Source organism: Dysidea avara, chromosome 2 (assembly GCF_963678975.1).
Source record: "Dysidea avara chromosome 2, odDysAvar1.4, whole genome shotgun sequence".
Classification (NCBI taxonomy): Eukaryota; Metazoa; Porifera; class Demospongiae; order Dictyoceratida; family Dysideidae; genus Dysidea; species Dysidea avara.
Window position 1 is genome coordinate 7,626 of NC_089273.1, and position 21,973 is coordinate 29,598.

Here is a 21,973-nt window from a genome sequence, read left to right on the forward strand (position 1 = left end):
ACCATAGCCTTTCTGAGGGCCGCACACTTTTTTTACAGCTTGGCTGTTTTGGATTAGATTTCATTTCTTTTTGTATTTGTATACCCCAAAGCCAGCCTATGGCCAGCTTTGGGACTTTTTAAACCTATGTTTTTTTTCTTTACTACAGGAAGAAGAAAACATGAAGTAGATGTACGTACTTTAAATATTTTATCAGTAGATGTACAATTATATATATAATACATATGTGACCGGATTTGCGAAAAGGGGCCTTCCACACATCCAATTTGCCAACTTTGACAATTGATAACTTCAGATTGGAAAAAGCTATTGCCTTGAAATTTGGGCAGTGGCGATTTCTTTGCAGCTGAACTCTCTACATGATGGTTTCTTTGTAGCTGAACTCTCTACAAGGTAGCTGATCTCTTTACAGGGAGATTTGTTTGTAGCTGAACTCTCTACAAGGTAACTTCTTCTAGCTGATCTCTCTACAGGGTGATTTGTTCATAGCTGAATTCTGCACAGGTGATTTGTTTGCAGCTGAGCTCTTTACAAAATGGTTTCTTTGTAGTTGAACTCTCTACAAAGTAACTTCTTCTAACTGATCTTTCTACAGGGTGATTTGTTTGTAGCTGAACTATCTACAAGGTAATATCTTCTAGCTGATCTCTGTACAGGGTGATTTGTTTGAAGCTGAATTCTGTACAGGTGATTTGTTTGCAGCTGAGCTCTTTACAGAATGGTTTCTTTGTAGCTGAACTCTCTACAAGGTAATTTCTTCTAGCTGATCTCTCTACAGGGAGATTTGTTTGTAGCTGAACTCTCTACAAGCTAACTTTTCTAGCTGATGTCTCTACAAGGTGGCTAGTTTGTAGCTGAACTCTCTACATGGTGGTTTCTTTGTAACTGAACTTTCTACAAGGTGACTTCTTCTATCTGATCTTTCAATAGGATGATTTGTTTGTAGCTTCACTCTCTACAAGGTAACTTCTTCTATCTGATCTCTCTACAGGGAGATTTGTTTGAAGCTGAACTTTCTAAATGATGGTTTCTTTGTAGCTGAACTCTCTACAAGGTAATGTCTTCTAGCTGATCTCTCTACAGGGAGATTTGTTTGTAGCTGAACTATCTACAAGGTAACTTCTTCTAGCTGATCTCTCTACAGGGAGATTTGTTTGTAGCTGAACTATCTACAAGGTAACTTCTTCTAGCTGATCTCTCTACAGGGAGATTTGCTTGTAGCTGAACTCTCTACAGGTGATTTGTTTGAAGCTGAACTTTCTAAATGATGGTTTCTTTGTAGCTGAACTCTCTACAAGGTAATTTCTTCTAGCTGATCTCTCTACAGGGTGATGTGTTCGTAGCTGAATTCTGTATAGGTGATTTGTTTGCAGCTGAGCTCTTTACAGAATGGTTTCTTTGTAGCTGAACTCTCTAAAAGGTAACTTCTTATAACTGATCTTTCTACAGGGCAATTTGTTTCTGGCAGAATTTTCTACAGGGTGATTTCTTTGCAGCTGAAGTTTCTACATGGTGGTTTCTTTGTAGCTGAACTCTCTACAAGGTAATTTCTTCTAGCTGATCTCTCTACAGGGAGATCTGTTTGTAGCTGAACTATCTACAAGGTAACTTCTTCTAACTGATCTTTCTACAGGGCAATTTGCTTGTGGCAGAATTTTATACAGGGTGATTTCTATACAGCTGAACTCTCTACATGGTGGTTTCTTTGTAGCTGAACTCTCTACAAAGTAATTTCTTCTAGCTGATCTCTCTACAGAGTGATTTGTTTGTAGCTGAATTCTGTACAGGTGATTTGTTTGCAGCTGAGCTGTTTACAGAATGGTTTCTTTGTAGCTGAACTCTCTACAAGGTAACTTCTTCTAACTGATCTTTCTACAGGGCAATTTGTTTGTGGCAGAAATTTTATTCAGGGTGATTTCTTTGCAGCTGAACTCTCTACTTGGTGGTTTCTTTGTAGCTGAACTATGTACAAGGTAATTTCTTCTAGCTGACCTCTCTACAGGGTGATTTGTTTGTAGCTGAATTCTGTACAGGTGATTTGTTTGCAGCTGAGCTCTTTACAAAATGGTTTCTTTGTAGCTGAACTCTCTACAAGGTAACTTCTTCTAGCTGATGTCTCTACAAGGTGACTAGTTTGTAGCTGAACTCTCTACATGGTGGTTTCTTTGTAACTGAACTTTCTACAAGGTGACTTCTTCTAGCTGATCTTTCTACAGGGTGATTTGTTTGTAGCTGAACTCTCTACAAGGTAACTTCTTCTAGCTGATCTCTCTACAGGGAGATTTGTTTGTAGCTGAACTCTCTACAGGTGATTTGTTTGAAGCTGAACTCTCTAAATGATGGTTTCTTTGTAGCTGAACTCTCTACAAGTAAACTTCTTCTAGCTGATCTCTCTACATGGTGATTTTTTTGTAGTTGAATTCTGTATAGGTGATTTGTTTGCAGCTGAGCTCTTTAAATAATGGTTTCTTTGTAGCTGAACTCTCTCAAGGTAACTTCTTCTAGCTGATGTCTTTACAGGGTCACTAGTTTGTAGCTGAATTCTCTACATGGTGGTTTCTTTGTAACTGAACTCTCTACAAGGTAACTTTTTCTAGCTCATCTTTCTACAGGGTGATTTATTTGTAGCTGAATTTTGTACAGGTGGTTTGTTTGCAGCTGAGCTCTTTAAAGAATGGTTTCTTTGTAGCTGAACTCTCTACAAGGTAACTTCTTCTAGCTGATGTCTCTACAAAGTCACTAATTTGTAGCTGAGCTCTCTACATGGTGGTTTCTTTGTAATTGAACTCTCTACAAGGTGACCTCTTCTAGCTGATCTTTCTACAGGGTGATTTGTTTGAAGCTGAACTCTCTACAAGGTAACTTCTTCTAGCTGATCTCTCTACAGGGAGATTTGTTTGTAGCTGAACTCTCTACATGATGGTTTCTTTGTAGCTGAACTCTCTACAAGGTAACTTCTTCTAGCTAATCTCTCTACAGGGAGATTTGTTTGTAGCTGAACTCTCTACATGGTGGTTTCTTTGTAGCTGAATTCTACAAGGTGATTTTTTCTAGCTGAACTATCCCTTTCCATAGTTGCATGAACTCCCTACAAGGTAACTTCTTCTAGCTGATCTCTCTACAGGGTGACTTGTGTGTAGCTGATCTCTATACAGGTTTCTTGTTTCTAGCTGATCTCTTGAATTCTCTTCAGGGTGACTGCTCTATTAGGATGACTGCTCTATTAGAGTATCTCGATCTCGCACTTGCTGCACCAAGTTGGATTTCGTGTTATAACTCCGTGGCTTTAAGTCTGATTCTTCTACACCATTGATGAGCCTTTCTAAGATGATTACTCCATCTGTACAACGATTTTCAAAGCATTACCCCAAGCGGTTTATCTGGTAGGCGTGGCAAGTAGTCGTTTTTTTATTAGCCAATCTCGATTGCGTAATTGTTACACACTGTTGGTTTTTACGTTGTATCTTCCTGTTTTTTAGCTCGATTTCTTTCAAACCACAAAAGGTTTGAGGTTCAATAGTTAACCTATTCACCCACCGATTTTCAGCTTATTCCCATACGCGGTTTACCCTGTAGGCGTGACAACATATTGGTGTTATTTTTCGTGAATAATCGCTCATAACTCTTTGCCTGTTTGTCGTATTCCAGCCAAAGTTGGTACCGAGATGCGCCTTTATACCCCCCTTCTGTGTGCCAAATTTCAAGGCAATCGGATATGGCGTTCGCGTTTTATAGCAGTTTTTGTAAGTGTGCGACAAGAAAAAGAAAAATAAGAAAAAAACGAAGAAACTGAGCCAATTTTTGAAGTCGCATATCTCGGGAACGCGAGAAGCGATTTCGCTCAAATTTGGAATGTGGAGTGCTGCAGTTGGAGGGAATGTCCACAGCAAAAATCGTCTTGTTTCATCAAGGATGCACAGAGCTACGGAGGTGCGAAAATTGCGTTTTCTTTCTTCCTGTCAATATACTCACGGGTGTTACGCGCCGGCTTCTTGGGCCGCACGACACACTACCGTGTGTCTTGATTAGTACAGGTCATGTCTCTTTTAAATCAAAGGAATTCACTATAGTATACCTGGTAACCTATAGACCAGCTACATTGTTTTTCAGCTGTTTGATGTTTGTACAGCAGATTTGGAAAGGCTTTCACAACAATATGATAAAACTAATTTCACCTGTATTTCAAACTGGCACGTTGATGATGAGCTTTCTGAATTAATTTGCTGTTGTGATAGTCAACTTATTTCAGGTTATGAAGACCGATCTAACTAGCAGGGTTGCCAAGAGAAATTAAGGGGCCCAGGGCAAAGAGTTAAGTGGGGCCCCAGGGGCAAGGAGGGTTCCACTCTCAATGCACAACTTCAGCCTAGCTGTAACTGAAGACCAAATAAAATAAAAGGTCATTACATGCTCACAATGACAATAGCTACCTCACCAACTATATCTCCATTTTATAAGTTTGTTACACTACTCCTCTGAAGAATACTATGACTGCTCTATTAGAATATCAAGGTCTAACTGCTCTATTAGAGTATATCAATTTTTTAAACAGGTATTCAAGGGGCCCCGATCAAGGGCCCCTTAGGCTGCCAGCACCATAAACCACATGAAGTCATATCAGAAGGTAACTGATACAAATTTAACATTCGTAGACAAAAGTGGGTAAATATGCTAATGCTTAGCTGCCTTATCAGACTGTCAATTACCAAGACCACAGTTTTGCTAAATGGCTGAGTTGGTAGCTATATACTGACTGTAACCAGATAAACAATGTAACACTTTGAATCAAACTACACTTTGATTAAGAATCACCTCTTATAGCCATAGTGGAAAACAATGTATAAAACAAAACTCACAATTAAACTTTTGTAACTATGGAAATGCAACCCACAATCAAACCTTTTTCTTGAAGAACTTTTGAAGAAAAAGAACCTATACTCTCCTGTTAACAGAGTTGAACAATAGGTATAGTTACATAGACATAATTTGTGCTGATAGTGATGTATAGTTCCTGGAATAAGTCTGCTTTTGATACACATTAAGGATTTAGGCTAAGCACTAACTTAAAAAGGAAGCCCCCCCCCCCCTAAATCCGCCCCTGCAGTATCTATGCCTTAGTTAACGTTAGACCACCATTTAGATATTCAACTTGTACACATGTTTGTATCTGTGTGTTTAGTTTTTGTACATGTTAGCTACGTAGCTATACTGTATTTGTATATTTTGTACTGCTCTGGCAAGGGAGAATGGCAGTCATTGACTACCAGAGGGTAAATCATAAATCAATCAATCAGCAGAGACATTTGAATGTCCCTTGATGACCTGTGAGTGATCAACAACCTCAATAACAATCAATCAACTTTGACACCTACAATTTGATCAGTCTGATAGGATGAGACGAGGTCACTCCTTCATGAGCCTTGATTATGACCTTTACCAGATCACATGATCCTTCATGACATCATCAGGTATGAGATCATCATCACATGATTCCTCAAAACCAGTGATATCATCAGGGAATGGTTTACCCACAGCCACAGTGAGGTCTATCAGTTGTTGATCCCCTGTTACTTTATTGTACACCTCCCAGTCCACCATCAGCTCTGTATATGAAAATAAACATTTTAAAAATACCAGCAGTCAGATTTAACTGCATCTAAAAATACAAATATAAGCACTACCAAAAATATGGTGACCAGTGTGCATGTAGGAGAGACCCTACAAGGATAAGTGTAGCTTGTGCTCACTCCGTTTATACTAAACTAACTCACCACATGGACTGGTGTTGTTTAATTTCACACTTCTCTTAGCAGATCCACTATCAGCTGGGTGAGAACCAAACCTGAACAACACACACACTAATAGCCACACTTTGATGTAACACATAGTGGATACATCAATATACCATACAGTCTGGTTGTTAGGCACATAAAGTTCAAGAAAATTAAAATGTACTTGTTAAGAGTATGTGCTTACTTGTTGTGATTATGATTCACTCTCTTGGGGATCATGTGATTTGTAGTCACAATGTCTACCAATATTTGGAGTAGTCTGGTTACTGTGTAAATCATTTGTATGGAGCATACTTACGCAGTGACGGATACAGGGGGGTTGCAATGGTTTCAGCTGAAACCCCCTCTGAAAATAGCTCGTGCCCCAAATTTATTGACGAGTCATCGTGCCAGTGATAAAATCTCCACGTGTGTTATAGAAGGATTCTCTACTGGCGAAAATCTTCATAGTTTAGATTTTGAAATCACAACTGTAACGTTCTACAGCAGGTTGTGACCTTTTTTTTGGTCTTCGACTTACAGTTAGGCTGAAGTTGAGTGGAATCTGAAACCTCCTCTGAAAATTTCTAGATCCGCCACTGCTACGGTAGACCATTTTGCTTAGTAAGTATAGTCGTGCTATGTGAAATTTTACACCTTGCAACATTGGAGTACCTCTACAAGTCTTATAGTAGCTATCTTGTATAGCACATCTTGTCTTGGAACTTTGTGTTTGTCCACATGTGTTTTCTTTCAACCATGACTAAGTATGAGAAATGGGTAAGCACTTAACAAACAACACAAGCTTAACATATGCGTACGCTTAACAACCAGACTCTATGGTGTTCTACAAATTTACGTATTTAATCTAATCATTTAATTTAATTTAATCAGACTCAATCTACAAATTTACGAAGTCCTCATTATTACAAGCAGCACACAGAACAATTTGGGATTTTCAACTAGAGTAGGGACCATAGCACATCGATGAAAAGTACTGAAACAAGTTGGAGTACAGTGCACGCTATTAAATCACAGTAAAACAATAAGAAGTGTTATATCCCTACTGTGCATGGTCCCTACTCTAGTTGAAAATTCCAAATTTTTCCATGTACTTGTTTGTTAACTTTTTTTTTGTAAATAATTATTATGACTGGTGAACCCACGCATACCACATCTGAATGGAGCCGTGCACCCCAGCTATGTTAATTATCGTCTGAAAAGTGAGGTATCTATTACGCTTCGTTGTCAGCTATGTTCAACCCATTACACAGCATTTTGGATTAAGAACAGCACCTTTGCATCCATACACTGGTGCAGCGCCCCAGTTATTTTAATTATTGTCTGAAAAGTGCAGTATCCATTATGCTTCATTGTCTACTATGTTCAACCTGTTACACAGCAATACGAATCAAGAACTGATCGAAAAGCTCCTCTGCAATCAAAACAGCCACTACGAAAAATACGGGCGATTTCCGTTACAAAGGGAAGCCATCACATGTTACCACCAAATCGACACTTTTCGCTGTCAGCAAAGATGAACGGGACACAAAGGAGGACACTGATTAAGCTGGGTAGACTGGAACAATGTTAGAAAAGTTTCTTGTTTAGGGAAACAAATAACAGCATTAAGCATTAAACCTATATAGAACCTTATGGTTACCATGTCAACACTATATGTTTCACCAATTTGGCTGCCTCACAAACAACACACAAGCAACATTATATTTTTTACTAAAATTGTATACCAGTTGATCAGGGGGGACCACTTCTTGTAGAGTAAACTTGATGGCTACTTCTGTGTCATTCCTGAAGTGTCTTGGAGCAACCATTAGTGATCAGACCATAGTTCAGTGACGGTAAGTCACTTGTCAATGAGGGAGCCTACAAGGAACACATATTCACTGATCACTATACTACCACACATAACACTGACTATCCAGTCACACAGACAATTGAATCCACAAAACAATAGGCATCAGGATGACTAATGGTTAAGGTTAATAGCTGTAACTACAATAACTTTTAGCAAGGAAATAATGTGGCTACCATGTGAAAACAGCTACTATCTGAGGGTGGCAACTATGATCTTGTGTGTAGGAGCCCACAGCATCCTTCAAGACTGTTATCCACATGGCTCCTTTCAAAATCACTATTTCATGGCTTAGTCTCTCCTTCAAACTTGTGTTATCAACAATTGCACCAACATATTCAGATACAAGTCAGAGCTCTAATCCAACAGAAGTTACCATAATAATTCAAGGCTGCACTATAGCTATTATCTATTATCTGGGGCAACTATTATATGTGAGCCACAGCTATTCTGGTAAAATGTGGTATCATCATCTTAAGATTCTCAGAACAGTTTCATACAGTACACATAAACACTGTATCTGTATTCAGTGGCTAGCACAGAATCAACACATAAATACTCTAATAGAACAGTCACATTAGAAGAAGTACTCACTTTAGCACTAGCTCTAACACACATCACCAGGGGTAGACTACGATGTGTGATAGTACAGTTGAGATCTACTGATACGGCACCAGCCACAAGTGGCCTAATCAACACCTCACAATAGCCAACACCACTGGACACTATACAAGTGATGAATAGAACTTTCTATACACTGGAACCATATAAGAGAAATACACCTTGATATGTGAGCTACAGTGTAGAGCTATGAAAATGGACAAAATACCATAACCGGTTACTGGGCAAATCATAACTTCCGGTTATCCGGTTAACTCAACTTAATCTAATTTTATGCTGGGCTTATGTAGTTTTGTAAGCTAACTGCACCTTAAAATGTATAGAATAATTTATCAGATTGTATTTGTAGTGGCCAAAGTAATAGACAACAACTAAGGCTGAACCCCACAACAAGTGTGATTATCAATGTTGAAGAATGAAGATTACCCAAACACCACATTGTTGACCGAAATATTAGAAATCAGTTATATGATCACTGAATTTATAAAAATTACTAGTCGATTAATCAGCTAATCATAATTAAGTGTATAAGTTATGCTGACCATAATTAGAACAGCACACGCACGCACGCGCACACACAGACACACAAACACACACTACAAACATACAAACTCATACACTACACACACACAGACACACACTACAAACACTCACACTACAAACACACACACACACGCACACACACACACTACAAACACACACACGCACACGCACATGTACTACAAACACACACACACACACTACACACACACACTACACACACACACACACACGCACTACCAACACACATACACGTACACACACACTACAAATACACACACACACACACTACACACATGCACACACTACAAACACACACGCGCGCACTACAAACACACACAGACACACTACAAACACACAGACACACTACAAACACACACACAAACACACAGACTCATACACTACAGCACACACACACACACACACTACAAACACACACGTGCACACACTACAGCGCGCGCACACACACACACACACACACACACACACACACACACACACACACACACTGCAGTACAAATACACACACTAACATGGTGTTGCTGTATCTGTCTGGTCATTCCTAGTGACATTTGGTAGTTTAGAGTGTCCCTTCTCATGATGTAACAAGCTGCTACTCTTAGAATAAGACTTGTGGCTGGTGGTAGCTGTCACGTGCCTCATCTGGTGACTCTGCTCTCCCAACATGCAATGGTCTTGTGGTGGTCCTGTAAGAAAGTGTGGTGAGTTCTTACCATGTGAAATACATGAAATAAACCACAAAAAATTACAGGCTGACAACATGTCAATATACAAACTGTTTACACAAACAATACATAAACAGTCTCAATGTATACTAACACATGAGGTGTTCTGTCTACACAATTGTGTAGGAAGAAATAAAGAACACTAAAGACTTAATAGTAACTCAAATACCACCATATAACCTGTTTGATGTTCTATTAGAGTATATTCATCCTTATAGCAGTTAGTGGTCATGACTGGTCCAATAGGTAATAGTGTGGTATGGTGTCAAATCAATGACAATAATCCACTCTGATGTTATACAACAACATAATAATATCAATTCTTTAAGTTATTCTAATAGAACAGTCAATCAGTCAACTACTCTAATAGAGTAGTTATCAATGTACAACTCAACAAGTTTAATAAATTCAAGTGCAGTGTTACACCACATATGATATCAACACCACACAATGAGGTGATAACTTACCGAACTAGATTTCTGTACTTTCTTGCCACTAGCAATATCTGGAATGTGAAACAACATCATGAGATGAACATTGTACTGAGACCTGCTCACTGTGTACAAAGCCAACTATACCAACTTAAGTTTCAGCAACACTACTGTATCTCAGGTTATCTTCAAATGGTTTTTTGTTTGGATTATTTTGAAGAGGCTCTTCTTTCAAAAATAAATTATCTCCTGCTTGTAAATAAATTGCCACAATTAAAGTTCACATGACTGGCATGAACATATAATCGCTCCATGCTCGTGTTATAGCACAGTATTAGTGGTTTAGCAGTATCATTGAACAGATGATCACAGACCTGCCATTGTTGAGAAATGACATGTGATCAAGCCAGTGGCCGATTAGAATTTGCTCCACTAGAGACTTCCCCAGACTTTCTCCAGTACATAGGGACAGGGAATAATTTTCTGTTGGCAAGATATCATGCATTTGTGACACGAATTTCCATTTGTTTTCAAAATGTACACTCTTAAAAATAAAACTTCAAAATTCGGATATTGCCTCTTGTGCAAAATTTTCAGCTTTGAAAATAACCCACTATACGGCAATTTGTCAATCAACTAATATTGACGCTGGCTTCAGAACTGACCCTAATCATTACATAATGAGACAACAGTCAGTTACTAACCTAATGTTCCATATCTCTTCTTCTTGCCCATATCAGGAATAAGATTGTGATGATCTGTGTAACACAACTATTATGATCAGAATACTACCATATATGGGTACAATCTGATATGTGCTTACAGTACAAGGTTCAATTAGTAGTGCCTGAAATTACTTTTTTGAAATGTTCTGACAAAGTGTCTGAACAAACCCAAAACTGTTCAGACATTCTTATATTTGGTCTGACATAATCAGTTGAGTTCAAATACAAGTAATAAAAAAAAATAAAATATACAGTTGAGTTGCGTTTGGAAACAGAGTAAAGTTAAAACAGTAAACCACATACACAAATGAAAAAAATTGTAAAAATGATATATAATTACAATACCCAATCATCCCAGTCTTCAAGCAGAAACTTCTCTTGTTGAAGTTCATCATCCTCTTCTTCATCACCATAATATTCAACCTCTTCAGCATCGTTATCATCATCGACAACCACCACATCACGTGTTGAAATCATTGCTGATGCACTAGATAAATGACAATCTGATGTTGCTTCTTTATGTTCAGAGCTGCAGCGCTTTTTGTAATGTTTACGTGGGCCATGAGAGGGTCTTCTTTGCTTAGCACTGCACCACAAATCTATCGCAGAATCTGGTTTGAAGTCCCGAAGTGGAGATTTATCAATATTTAAAGCTACTAGGTTGCTCAAACTACTTTGGGCAAGGGAACTCCTCTTGTTGGTTTTGATAAGGTTTACTTGAGAAAACGCTCTTTCCAGCTTACCGTTAGAAGCTGGCAAAGTAAACAAAATTTTTGCTAAAAGAAGTGCGTTCTGCCATTCTGAAGAATTGGGGCAATTAAACAATCGCCACCATGCTGATTTGTAGTCCATGGTTGGAAGTGAAATAAACTGAATGGCATACTCAATCATTGACTTGAATTCTTCTCGAATTTCACTGATATCAGCACCTGCAATTTCTAATGGTACTTTGAAGTGCTTGGCCAACCTGTCAACAGCATCCAAGGAGTTTGACTGAGAACCATCATTGTTGTCATCAGCATCCCCATCAGCATCTTCAACATCGACAACATCATTTTGCTCATCTTGTAGTAGTTTTTTCCATCCTTGAGTAGCCATCACGACTATCACATCTCGGAATAACTGCATGTCAGACCATTGTAAACGTGTACGTAACTTATTTACTACAAAGTGACAAAATTCCATGTAGTGACTTTCAAATTAAGATTTTGCTTCAACAAATCTTTTCAATTCTTGCCCTTGGTACAGGTGTTTCCCATCTTCACAAGCAACCTTATTAACAATTGTAGAGTAAACTTCCATTTGGATATTGGATTTTTCTTAAGTTTGTCTATTTCTTTCACAGTTTTAAGTAGGTATGTAAGTGCGCTAACTATATCTAGCTCATCAGCTTGCATGCTTTTAGAAAATATTGAACATGGTGTTAAGATGTCAACAAATACGGCACATCCCAATAAATATTTCGCATCGGTCCATTTTTTTAAATAGCCAATGAACTTGCTGCGATCCACAGACTTGACTGATGAGTCTTCAGACAAAGTACAAAGGTGAGCAGTATATGCTCCAAATTTGTCTATAACCCTTTTCATAGCACTAACTTTATGGCACACCCATCGAGTGCCACAAGCTCGAATTGGCCTGGTTCCTCCCTGATCATCAAATAGGTAAACTTCTTTAAGATCAGAAACAATATTAGCCAATTCTCTACACTTTTTTGGAGATTTTTGGTATAGGTAATACAAACGCAGAAGCGTATCATCTACAGCCTTAAAGCAAGGGGTACCTGAAAGGGCATCACTGATAGCTAGTTCGGTTCTATGTGCTAGGCACCACATCCACACAACCCAGGGGAGTTTTCCCTGAACCAATCCACGCAAACCATTAGCAGCAATGTTGGAAGATGCTCCATCAGTAGCAATTCCCACCAAACCACTGCACATTTCTTGTGTGACACATGATATACCTAACAACTGAAGCCCTTGCTGAAGAGACTCAAAGAGACCTTCAGCATTTGTGTGAAGTGGTGTATGCATCGACAGGTAAGTCATTCTGGTATGTACAGTGTGGTCATTACTGTTTACATCACACCACATAACAAATACCATTTCATTTTCTGAATTTGATGCATCAGTAGACCCATCCATTAGGAGTGAAAAGAAAGATGAGCTCTGAACTGCTGACTGTACAGATAGCAGTTTTGATTCAGCTATATACTGTACAAATTCCTTTGCTGAATTTCCATTTAAGTATGAGGTTCCTAGGTTTACACCGTGTCTTATCTGCAACTCACATAATTTGGGGTACTTCTGGTAGGCGATGTGCTCAGTTGCCACAAAATACGCAATGTCAAACTTCAGTTTTAATTTTTGCCGTTCTTCCTCAGAAATCATACTTAGTGACTGTACAATTGGCATCAATGTAGTAGTATCTCTCCCTCTGCTTTGGGCTTCCTCCAACTGTAGAAGTCTCATGGCATGAAGGTGTTGATCTGATTTAGCATGATCAACTACATTGGTGGTCCGCACGCTCTCTGCTCCTTCAATCCACTTTCCACTGAAATTCTTTTTACAAACAATTCTTTCTTTGTACTTCTCATACTTTACATTTTAGCTTCTCCACAACTTTTTCACCATTTTCCCAAGATGTATCTGAATCTAGCCAGGCTAAAGTCTTGTACTCACGGTCATAGTCCATAAGCCATTTTCGAAAGGTGCCAAACTTTACTTTTCGACGCTTTGTGGAAGAGCTGCTGTCACCATCAGAGCTAGTAGTGCAAGTTCTCTTAGACATTGATGTACAGTTATCCAATACCTGAAATACGTACCAACAACAGCGCATAACCCAGGTAGTCACGAATAGTTACACGTGCTTTTGCTCGCCAAACTGCTTTCTGGGCCCATAAATTAGTATACTGCTTTCAAAGTTCTTCTACTGACTAGCTACCAAAGTCCGGAAAGCACTATGCGTATATGAGGTACACTAGACTTCCTCGCCCCAGCACCCAATGAAGCAGTTTGGCGAGTATAAGTTACCAAACTTACTGAATATCGCTCGGCTCAAAAACTACAGTATACGTATACAGTAACGTATATACTAAAGTGAAACAACTGCTTTGCCACGAGGAGAAATTTTTCGTTCGTAAAATTGGCACATGCTCACGTGTGCACACTTTTTTATTTGTCGATCAGTCGGACTGGTGCTAGCAAAGAAGACTTGTTCTCCCATTAGTTTCGTCGCTGGATCTCGCTAATTGAAGGGCGTGGCACTTGTTTCGTTCACGAGTATTCATCCCGTTTCGTTTGGGATGAATACTCAAGAATGAAATGGGTGCCACGCCCTTTTTAAAATCACTCGCACCCGCACGAGACGACGTTGCATTTGAGCGGTATTGTGATTAGTACTGTAAATTAAATACTATACTTGTTGGCAGTGTTCTTATCGCCTTTAATACTGGCTCGGACGTTATGTCCGTACAAAATGATACTTGTTCAGACAAATACTAATAATGGTCAGAAATTGTCCGATGTCCGACCGTAATTTCAGGCTCTGAATTAGGGATCATAGAAATAACAAGTAGTGAAACAAGTGAGGTCACCTACACCTACAGATACACAACCTACTCCATGACCAAATAAGGTATATCTGTAGGTACAGGGAACATCAACTTGTATCACTACTTTTTTCTATGATCCCTAATTTGACTTAAAATTCCAAAAAAAAATATCTTTGAACAACTAGTTAAAATGAGATTTAAAAAGAACTGCTGAACTGCTGGCAAATTACAATATTTAGTCTTCCAGTTCACCTGTAACTTAATCTGCAATACTTTTGTCACCTTGATCTATTATGATAATTACATTAGAGATTAATAACTACATGTGTAAAGTACATGCAAGCTAGGAGGGTATGGGGGCATGCTCCCCCAGGAAATTTCACAAAAATAGATGCTTTGAAATGGAATCCAGAGGCTTTTTTGCCATGCAAAGTATCTTGCTCCTTTCTTTTTTTAATATTAAGACAGCATAGACCAAGCAGTATAATTAGAGCAATGTTATATATTCTACTGACTGTTCTATTAGAGTATCACACTGACTGCTCAATTAGAGTATTTCAATCTTTTTACAAATTCAAGTAGCTGAAAATTGGCATTGGTTAATCACAGTAGCTCCTTGAACTACTATTCCTCTCACTGGTTTACTCCTTCCTACACATCCCAACCGCTGCACACAGATCTAAGTAGATAGCACCTTCAAAATACCCAACAGTATGCCACACCGTTGACGTGGGCGAGATGTGGGTGCAGCAGGAGTAATGGCAAAACTGGAGATGCCGTCTTACCAGCTTACGTTGTTCTGCTTAGATCATGCGTGCTATATTGTGATATAGTTTCTAGCTATTGCATTGTGATATAAAAAATATGTCTTATGTCGGCTATATCACCCAGCACTATTATGTGGCCACCTCAGCAAAAGCCTGCTTAGTTTTCACAACCATATGTTTTGGTAATAACAAAATTTACAACAAATGATGAAACTACACATGCTACAAAGAAAAACATACGTTGGCAAGTTTTAATCAAGCCATTACTCAAGGGAAGCTAGTCTCAAACCAATTAATTCTATATACCACCTTGTTTGCCTGTTCATGGGGAATTTGAATATCCTCGTTTTGTTTTATTAGCCCCAACAGTGCGCATGCCACATGTGCTTCCTTATGATGCAGCAAAATAGATGTTACTTCTTTATATAAAAATGTTTATTGTAAGTGACTACAGTGATGAAACTATATTGATTCATTTGCCAATTCATGGTGAACATTGTAAGCTAAATCCCAACTCTGTAGACTAATGCAAACAAAAGTTAAGGCAGCAAATTTAAATGCTTACAGTTTATTTTCATTGTAGTTGCTGTATATTTAGATTCTTTGCTCTTCTTACCATCCAGTGCTATAATTCCAAAACTGCTAACCATAATTTAAAGCTGAGAAAATAAAATGAAATTTGGAAGTTGGGTGGACCAGGCAGAATCCACTGAGATGGTCACATATATTCATACGAAAGTTTCACACACACAATCACAAACACAAAGATGATAAGTACACACCTTAGAGAAGTCCCTCTTGACCACACTACTCTTATTAGTGCTCTCCTCCACCTCATCACTGTCATCATCATCATCCAGTAGGGTAGGACTAGTAATGTCCAATGACCTCCTGGTGTTCAACTCATCTGTCTTCTTATCTGTCACTGGGTACTCTTACTCCTTAAAACTGTGGTATGAGCTAGTGGAGATGAGAGGTGTATCATAACAGAGAACTAGCTAACACACAATACACGACGGACACCGCACTGGTATATTTTTAACATACAACTTCAGAGTTGTAGTTATCTGATCACTAGAGGCTTGCATAACTACAGGGTTGTCCACTGTAGATGGAGGATACTTACTGATCTTATCATACGTATGTATTACTAAACACATGGATTAACTGTCATCTACGGATGACTATAAACAAAGAACTGTAACTTAGTTAAACAAGGTGTGAAATGGTACCTACATAGGGTAATTTAACTTACTAGACCAAAATTTTCATAAACTACTCTAAATAAAAACTATGCAAATCTTAAAAATGGTTAATATCTACACAACACAATTCACCATTCAATAGCACATCACGCCATGTTATGGCTAAATTTGTTCTTTATATGGCTGCTACTGTAAGTAATGGCATCAGGTACTGTGATATGCAGAACCTGAGGATAAATCCTGGGACACACACACACGCGTGCGCACACACACACACGCGTGCGCGCACACACACGCACGTGCACACACACACACACACGTGCGCACACACACACACACGTGCGCACACACACACACACGTGCACACACACACACACACACGTGCGCACACACACACACACGTGCGCACACACACACACACGCGTGCGCGCGCACACACACACATGCACACACACATACTACACACACGCGCACATATACATACTGTGTGTAGTGTGTGTGTGTGCGTGCGCACACACACACACATGCACACACATACTACACCCACACACACACACACACACAAACACTACAGTACAAATACACACACACGCGCACACGCACACACTACACACACACATACTACACCCACACACACACACACAAACACACACACATACTACACCCACACACACACAAACACACACACATACTACACCCACACACACACACTACAGTACAAATACACACACACGCGCACACACACACATACTACACTAGTGGTGTGCGATATAGGATATTTTCCTATCACGATTATTACACACAATTATCACGATATGATATATATCACGATAATTATACAAACTCATCACTCAGCTTGTGTACTTACACTGATGACACTTGTAGCACTAATGTACTAGAAGTACAACACAACATGGTACGTACATCACTAGCATACAACATTACATTACTGACAAGCTCTTTTATCAAAAAATATTACAGTGTACAATGACATCTTGTGTACATTTTTCTCTAATTATAGCTAAAATCTATACTTCAGCTTATATCACGATATAAAGATTCAATAACATATCACGATATAAAAAAAATTATCACGATATTTGGGATGCATGTCAATTACTGGAAAGCTTATGACGGAAGTTAAAAAAACATCACTTAGTGACGGGGGGCAAATGCCTCCCCTTGCCCCCCCCCTTGGCTACGCCACTGATATCGTCCTCGTGACAGATACCACAAGTCCGACCTAGACCTCACATGTGCTGTTTACAGTAGATAGTCTCAATGTGGAGATCACACACACACACACACACACACACACAGACACACACACACACACACACACACACACACACACACACACACACACACACACACTGTAGTACAAATACACACACTAACATGGTGTTGCTACATCTGTCTGGTCATTCCTAGTGACATTTAGTAGTTTAGAGTGTCTTTTTCGTAACAAGTTGCTATTCTTAGGATAAGACTTGTAGCTGGTGGTGGCTATCATGTGCCTCGTCTGGTGACTCTGTTCTCCCAACATGTAATGGTCTAGACTTGTGGCTGGTGGTGGCTATCGTGTGCCTCATCTGGTGACTCTGTTCTCCCAACATGTAATGGTCTAGCCTTGTGGTGGTCCTGTAAGAAAGTGTGGTGAGATGTTACTATGTGAAATACATGATAACAATTACAGGCTGACAATAAGTCAATATACCTGTACATATAAAAAGTTCACACATCACACACACAATACACAAACAGTCACAATAAATTGTGTATCTGTACACATAGGGTGTTCTGTTGACGGAACTGCATAGGAAGAAATAAAGAATATAGTATTGATGATCTGACTGAAAACCTCCTAACAATATGTGGAACTATTATTAGAGAGGATTATAATGGACAATCATTGAACATTTACCAGACAACTAACTCAAATACCATCCTATTACCTATTGGACTAACCAATGATGACTGACTGTTCTATTAGAGTATATTCATGCATTTGCAGAATGGTCTGATGTCAATGTAGTGACAAGCAGTTCATAATCCACTTTGATGTTATACAACAACATAAATATATACCATGATCACATGAAACTTCAAAGGTGCCGCTGGTTGTATATAGGGAATATACACTTCAGGTGAGTATCAAGACACACGGTAGTGTGTCGTGCGGCCCAAGAAGCCGGCGCGTAACACCCGTGAGTATATTGACAGGAAGAAAGAAAACGCAATTTTCGCACCTCCGTAGCTCTGTGCTTCCTTGATGAAACAAGACGATTTTTGCTGTGGACATGCCCCCCAACTGCAGCACTCCACATTCCAAATTTGAGCGAAATCGCTTCGCGCATTCCCGAGATATGCGACTTCAAAAATTGGCTTGGTTTCTTCATTTTTTTTCTTCTTCTTCTTATTTTTCTTTTACTTGTCGCACACTTACAAAAACTGCTATAAAACTCGCACGCCATATCCGATTGCCTTGAAATTTGGCACACAGAAGGGGGGTATAAAGGCGCATCTCGGTACCAACTTTGGCTGGAATACGATAAACAGGCAAAGAGTTATGAGCGATTATTCACGAAAAATAACACCAATATGTTGTCACGCCTACAGGGTAAACCGCGTATGGGAAGAAGCTGAAAATCGGTGGGTGAATAGGTTAACTATTGAACCTCAAACCTTTTGTGGTTTGAAAGAAATCGAGCTAAAAACCAGGAAGATACAACGAAAAAACCAACAGTGTGTAACAATTACGCAATCGAGATTAGCTAATAAAAAAAACGACTGCTTGCCACGCCTACCAAATAAACCGCTTGGGGTAATGCTTTGAAAATCGTTGCACAGATGGAGTAATCATCTTAGAAAGGCTCATCAATGGTGTAGAAGAATCAGACTTAAAGCCACGGAGTTATAACACGAAATCCAACTTGGTGCAGCAAGTGCGAGATCGAGATACTCTAATAGAGCAGTCATTCTAATAGAGCAGTCACTCTGAAGAGAATTAAAGAGATCAGCTAGAAATAAGAAACCTGTATAGAGATCAGCTACACACAAGTCACCCTGTAGAGAGATCAGCTAGAAGACGTTACCTTGTATGGAGTTCATGCAACTATGGAAAGAGATAGTTCAGCTAGAAAAAATTACCTTGTAGAGTTCAGCTACAAAGAAACCACCATGTAGAGAGTTCAGCTACAAACAAATCGCCCTGTGGAGAGATCAATAGAAGAAGTTACCTTGCAGAGAGTTCAGCTACAAAGAAACCATCATGTAGAGAGTTCAGCTACAAACAAAACTCCCTGTAGAGAGATCAGCTAGAAGAAGTTACCTTGTAGAGAGTTCAGCTTAAAACAAATCACACTGTAGAAAGATCAGCTAGAAGAGGTCACCTTGTAGAGAGTTCAGTTACAAAAAAACCATCATGTAGAGAGCTCAGCTACAAACTAGTGACCTTGTAGAGACATCAGCTAGAAGAAGTTACCTTGTAGAGAGTTCAGCTACAAAGAAACCATTCTTTAAACAGCTCAGCTGCAAACAAACCACCTGTACAAAATTCAGCTACAAATAAATCACCCTGTAGAAAGATGAGCAAGAAAAAGTTACCTTGTAGAGAGTTCAGTTACAAAGAAACCACCATGTAGAGAATTCAGCTACAAACAAGTGACCCTGTAAAGACATCAGCTAGAAGAAGTTACCTTGAGAGAGTTCAGCTACAAAGAAACCATCATGTAGAGAGTTCAGCTACAAACAAATCTCCCTGTAGAGAGATCAGCTAGAAGAAGTTACCTTGTAGAGAGTTCAGCTTCAAACAAATCACCCTGTAGAAAGATCAGCTAGAAGAGGTCACCTTGTAGAGAGTTCAGTTACAAAAAAACCATCATGTAGAGAGCTCAGCTACATAGTGACCTTGTAGAGACATCAGCTAGAAGAAGTTACCTTGAGAGAGTTCAGCTACAAAGAAACCATCATGTAGAGAGTTAGAGAGATCAGCTAGAAGAAGTTACCTTGTAGAGAGTTCAGCTTCAAACAAATCACCCTGTAGAAAGATGAGCTAGAAAAAGTTACCTTGTAGAGAGTTCAGTTACAAAGAAACCACCATGTAGAGAATTCAGCTACAAACTAGTGACCCTGTAAAGACATCAGCTAGAAGAAGTTACCTTGAGAGAGTTCAGCTACAAAGAAACCATCATGTAGAGAGTTCAGCTACAAACAAATCTCCCTGTAGAGAGATCAGCTAGAAGAAGTTACCTTGTAGAGAGTTCAGCTTCAAACAAATCACCCTGTAGAAAGATCACCTAGAAGAGGTCACCTTGTAGAGAGTTCAGTTACAAAAAAACCATCATGTAGAGAGCTCAGCTACATAGTGACCTTGTAGAGACATCAGCTAGAAGAAGTTACCTTGAGAGAGTTCAGCTACAAAGAAACCATCATGTAGAGAGTTAGAGAGATCAGCTAGAAGAAGTTACCTTGTAGAGAGTTCAGCTTCAAACAAATCACCCTGTAGAAAGATGAGCTAGAAAAAGTTACCTTGTAGAGAGTTCAGTTACAAAGAAACCACCATGTAGAGAATTCAGCTACAAACTAGTGACCCTGTAAAGACATCAGCTAGAAGAAGTTACCTTGAGAGAGTTCAGCTACAAAGAAACCATCATGTAGAGAGTTCAGCTACAAACGAATCTACCTGTAGAGAGATCAGCTAGAAGAAGTTACCTTGTAGAGAGCTCAGCTTCAAACAAATCACCCTGTAGAAAGATCAGCTAGAAGAGGTCACCTTGTAGAGAGTTCAGTTACAAAAAAACCACCATGTAGAGAGTTCAGCTACAAACTAGTGACATTGTAGAGACATCAGCTAGAAGAAGTTACCTTGTAGAGAGTTCAGCTACAAAGAAACCATTCTTTAAAGAGCTCAGCTGTAAACAAACCACCTGTACAGAATTCAGCTACAAATAAATCACCCTGTAGAAAGATGAGCTAGAAAAAGTTACCTTGTAGAGAGTTCAGCTATAAAGAAACCATTATTTAAAGAGCTCAGCTGCAAACAAATCACCTATACAGAATTCAGCTACAAACAAATCACCATGTAGACAGATCAGCTAGAAGTTAACTTGTAGAGAGTTCAGCTACAAAGAAACCATCATTTAGAGAGTTCAGCTTCAAACAAATCACCTGTAGAGAGTTCAGCTACAAACAAATCTCCCTGTAGAGAGATCAGCTAGAAGAAATTACCTTGTAGAGAGTTCAGCTACAAAGAAAACACCATGTAGAGAGTTCAGCTGCACAGAAATCACCCTGTAGAAAATTCTGCCAGAAACAAATTGCCCCGTAGAAAGATCAGTTAGAAGAAGTTACCTTGTAGAGAGTTCAGCTACAAAGAAACCATTCTGTAAAGAGCTCTGCTGCAAACAAATCACCTGTACAGAATTCAGCTACAAACAAATCACCCTGCAGAGAGATCAGCTAGAAGAAGTTAACTTGTAGAGAGTTCAGCTACAAAGAAACCATCATTTAGAAAGTTCAGTTACAAACAAATCTCCCTGTAGAGAGATCAGCTAGAAGAAGTTACCTTGTAGAGAGTGAAGCTACAAACAAATCACCCTGTAGAGAGATCAGCTAGAAGAAATTACGTTGTAGAGAGTTCAGCTACAAAGAAACCATCATGTAGAGAGTTTAGCTGCAAAGAAATCACCCTGTAGAAAATTCTGCTAGAAACAAATTGCCTTGTAGAAAGATCAGTTAGA

General features: G+C 39.1%; 1 protein-coding gene across 8 annotated transcripts in view; it reads right to left on the bottom strand.

Moving 5' to 3' along the window:
* Positions 1 to 5,118: 5,118 nt before the first annotated feature.
* The window catches only part of LOC136246405 (deleted in lung and esophageal cancer protein 1-like), a 54,490-nt gene continuing 37,635 nt past the window's right edge, over positions 5,119 to 21,973 (bottom strand). For 2 of the 8 annotated variants that reach the window (XM_066037789.1, XM_066037788.1), the window contains 10 exons: positions 17,631 to 17,873; positions 15,810 to 15,987; positions 10,687 to 10,740; positions 10,019 to 10,056; positions 9,339 to 9,512; positions 8,239 to 8,369; positions 7,520 to 7,655; positions 5,772 to 5,842; positions 5,373 to 5,603; positions 5,119 to 5,322 (listed from right to left, as the gene is read on the bottom strand). In XM_066037789.1, coding sequence (XP_065893861.1) covers positions 7,575 to 7,655; positions 8,239 to 8,369; positions 9,339 to 9,492 — 366 coding nt within the window. In that variant the 5' untranslated portion in view covers positions 9,493 to 9,512; positions 10,019 to 10,056; positions 10,687 to 10,740; positions 15,810 to 15,987; positions 17,631 to 17,873 and the 3' untranslated portion in view covers positions 5,119 to 5,322; positions 5,373 to 5,603; positions 5,772 to 5,842; positions 7,520 to 7,574. Of the gene's footprint in view, positions 5,323 to 5,372; positions 5,604 to 5,771; positions 5,843 to 5,976; positions 6,535 to 7,519; positions 7,656 to 8,238; positions 8,370 to 9,338; positions 9,513 to 10,018; positions 10,057 to 10,686; positions 10,741 to 15,809; positions 15,988 to 17,630; positions 17,874 to 21,973 lie in introns of those variants that run through there. The other 6 variants (XM_066037790.1, XM_066037791.1, XM_066037794.1 and 3 more) reach the window with 5 other exon arrangements.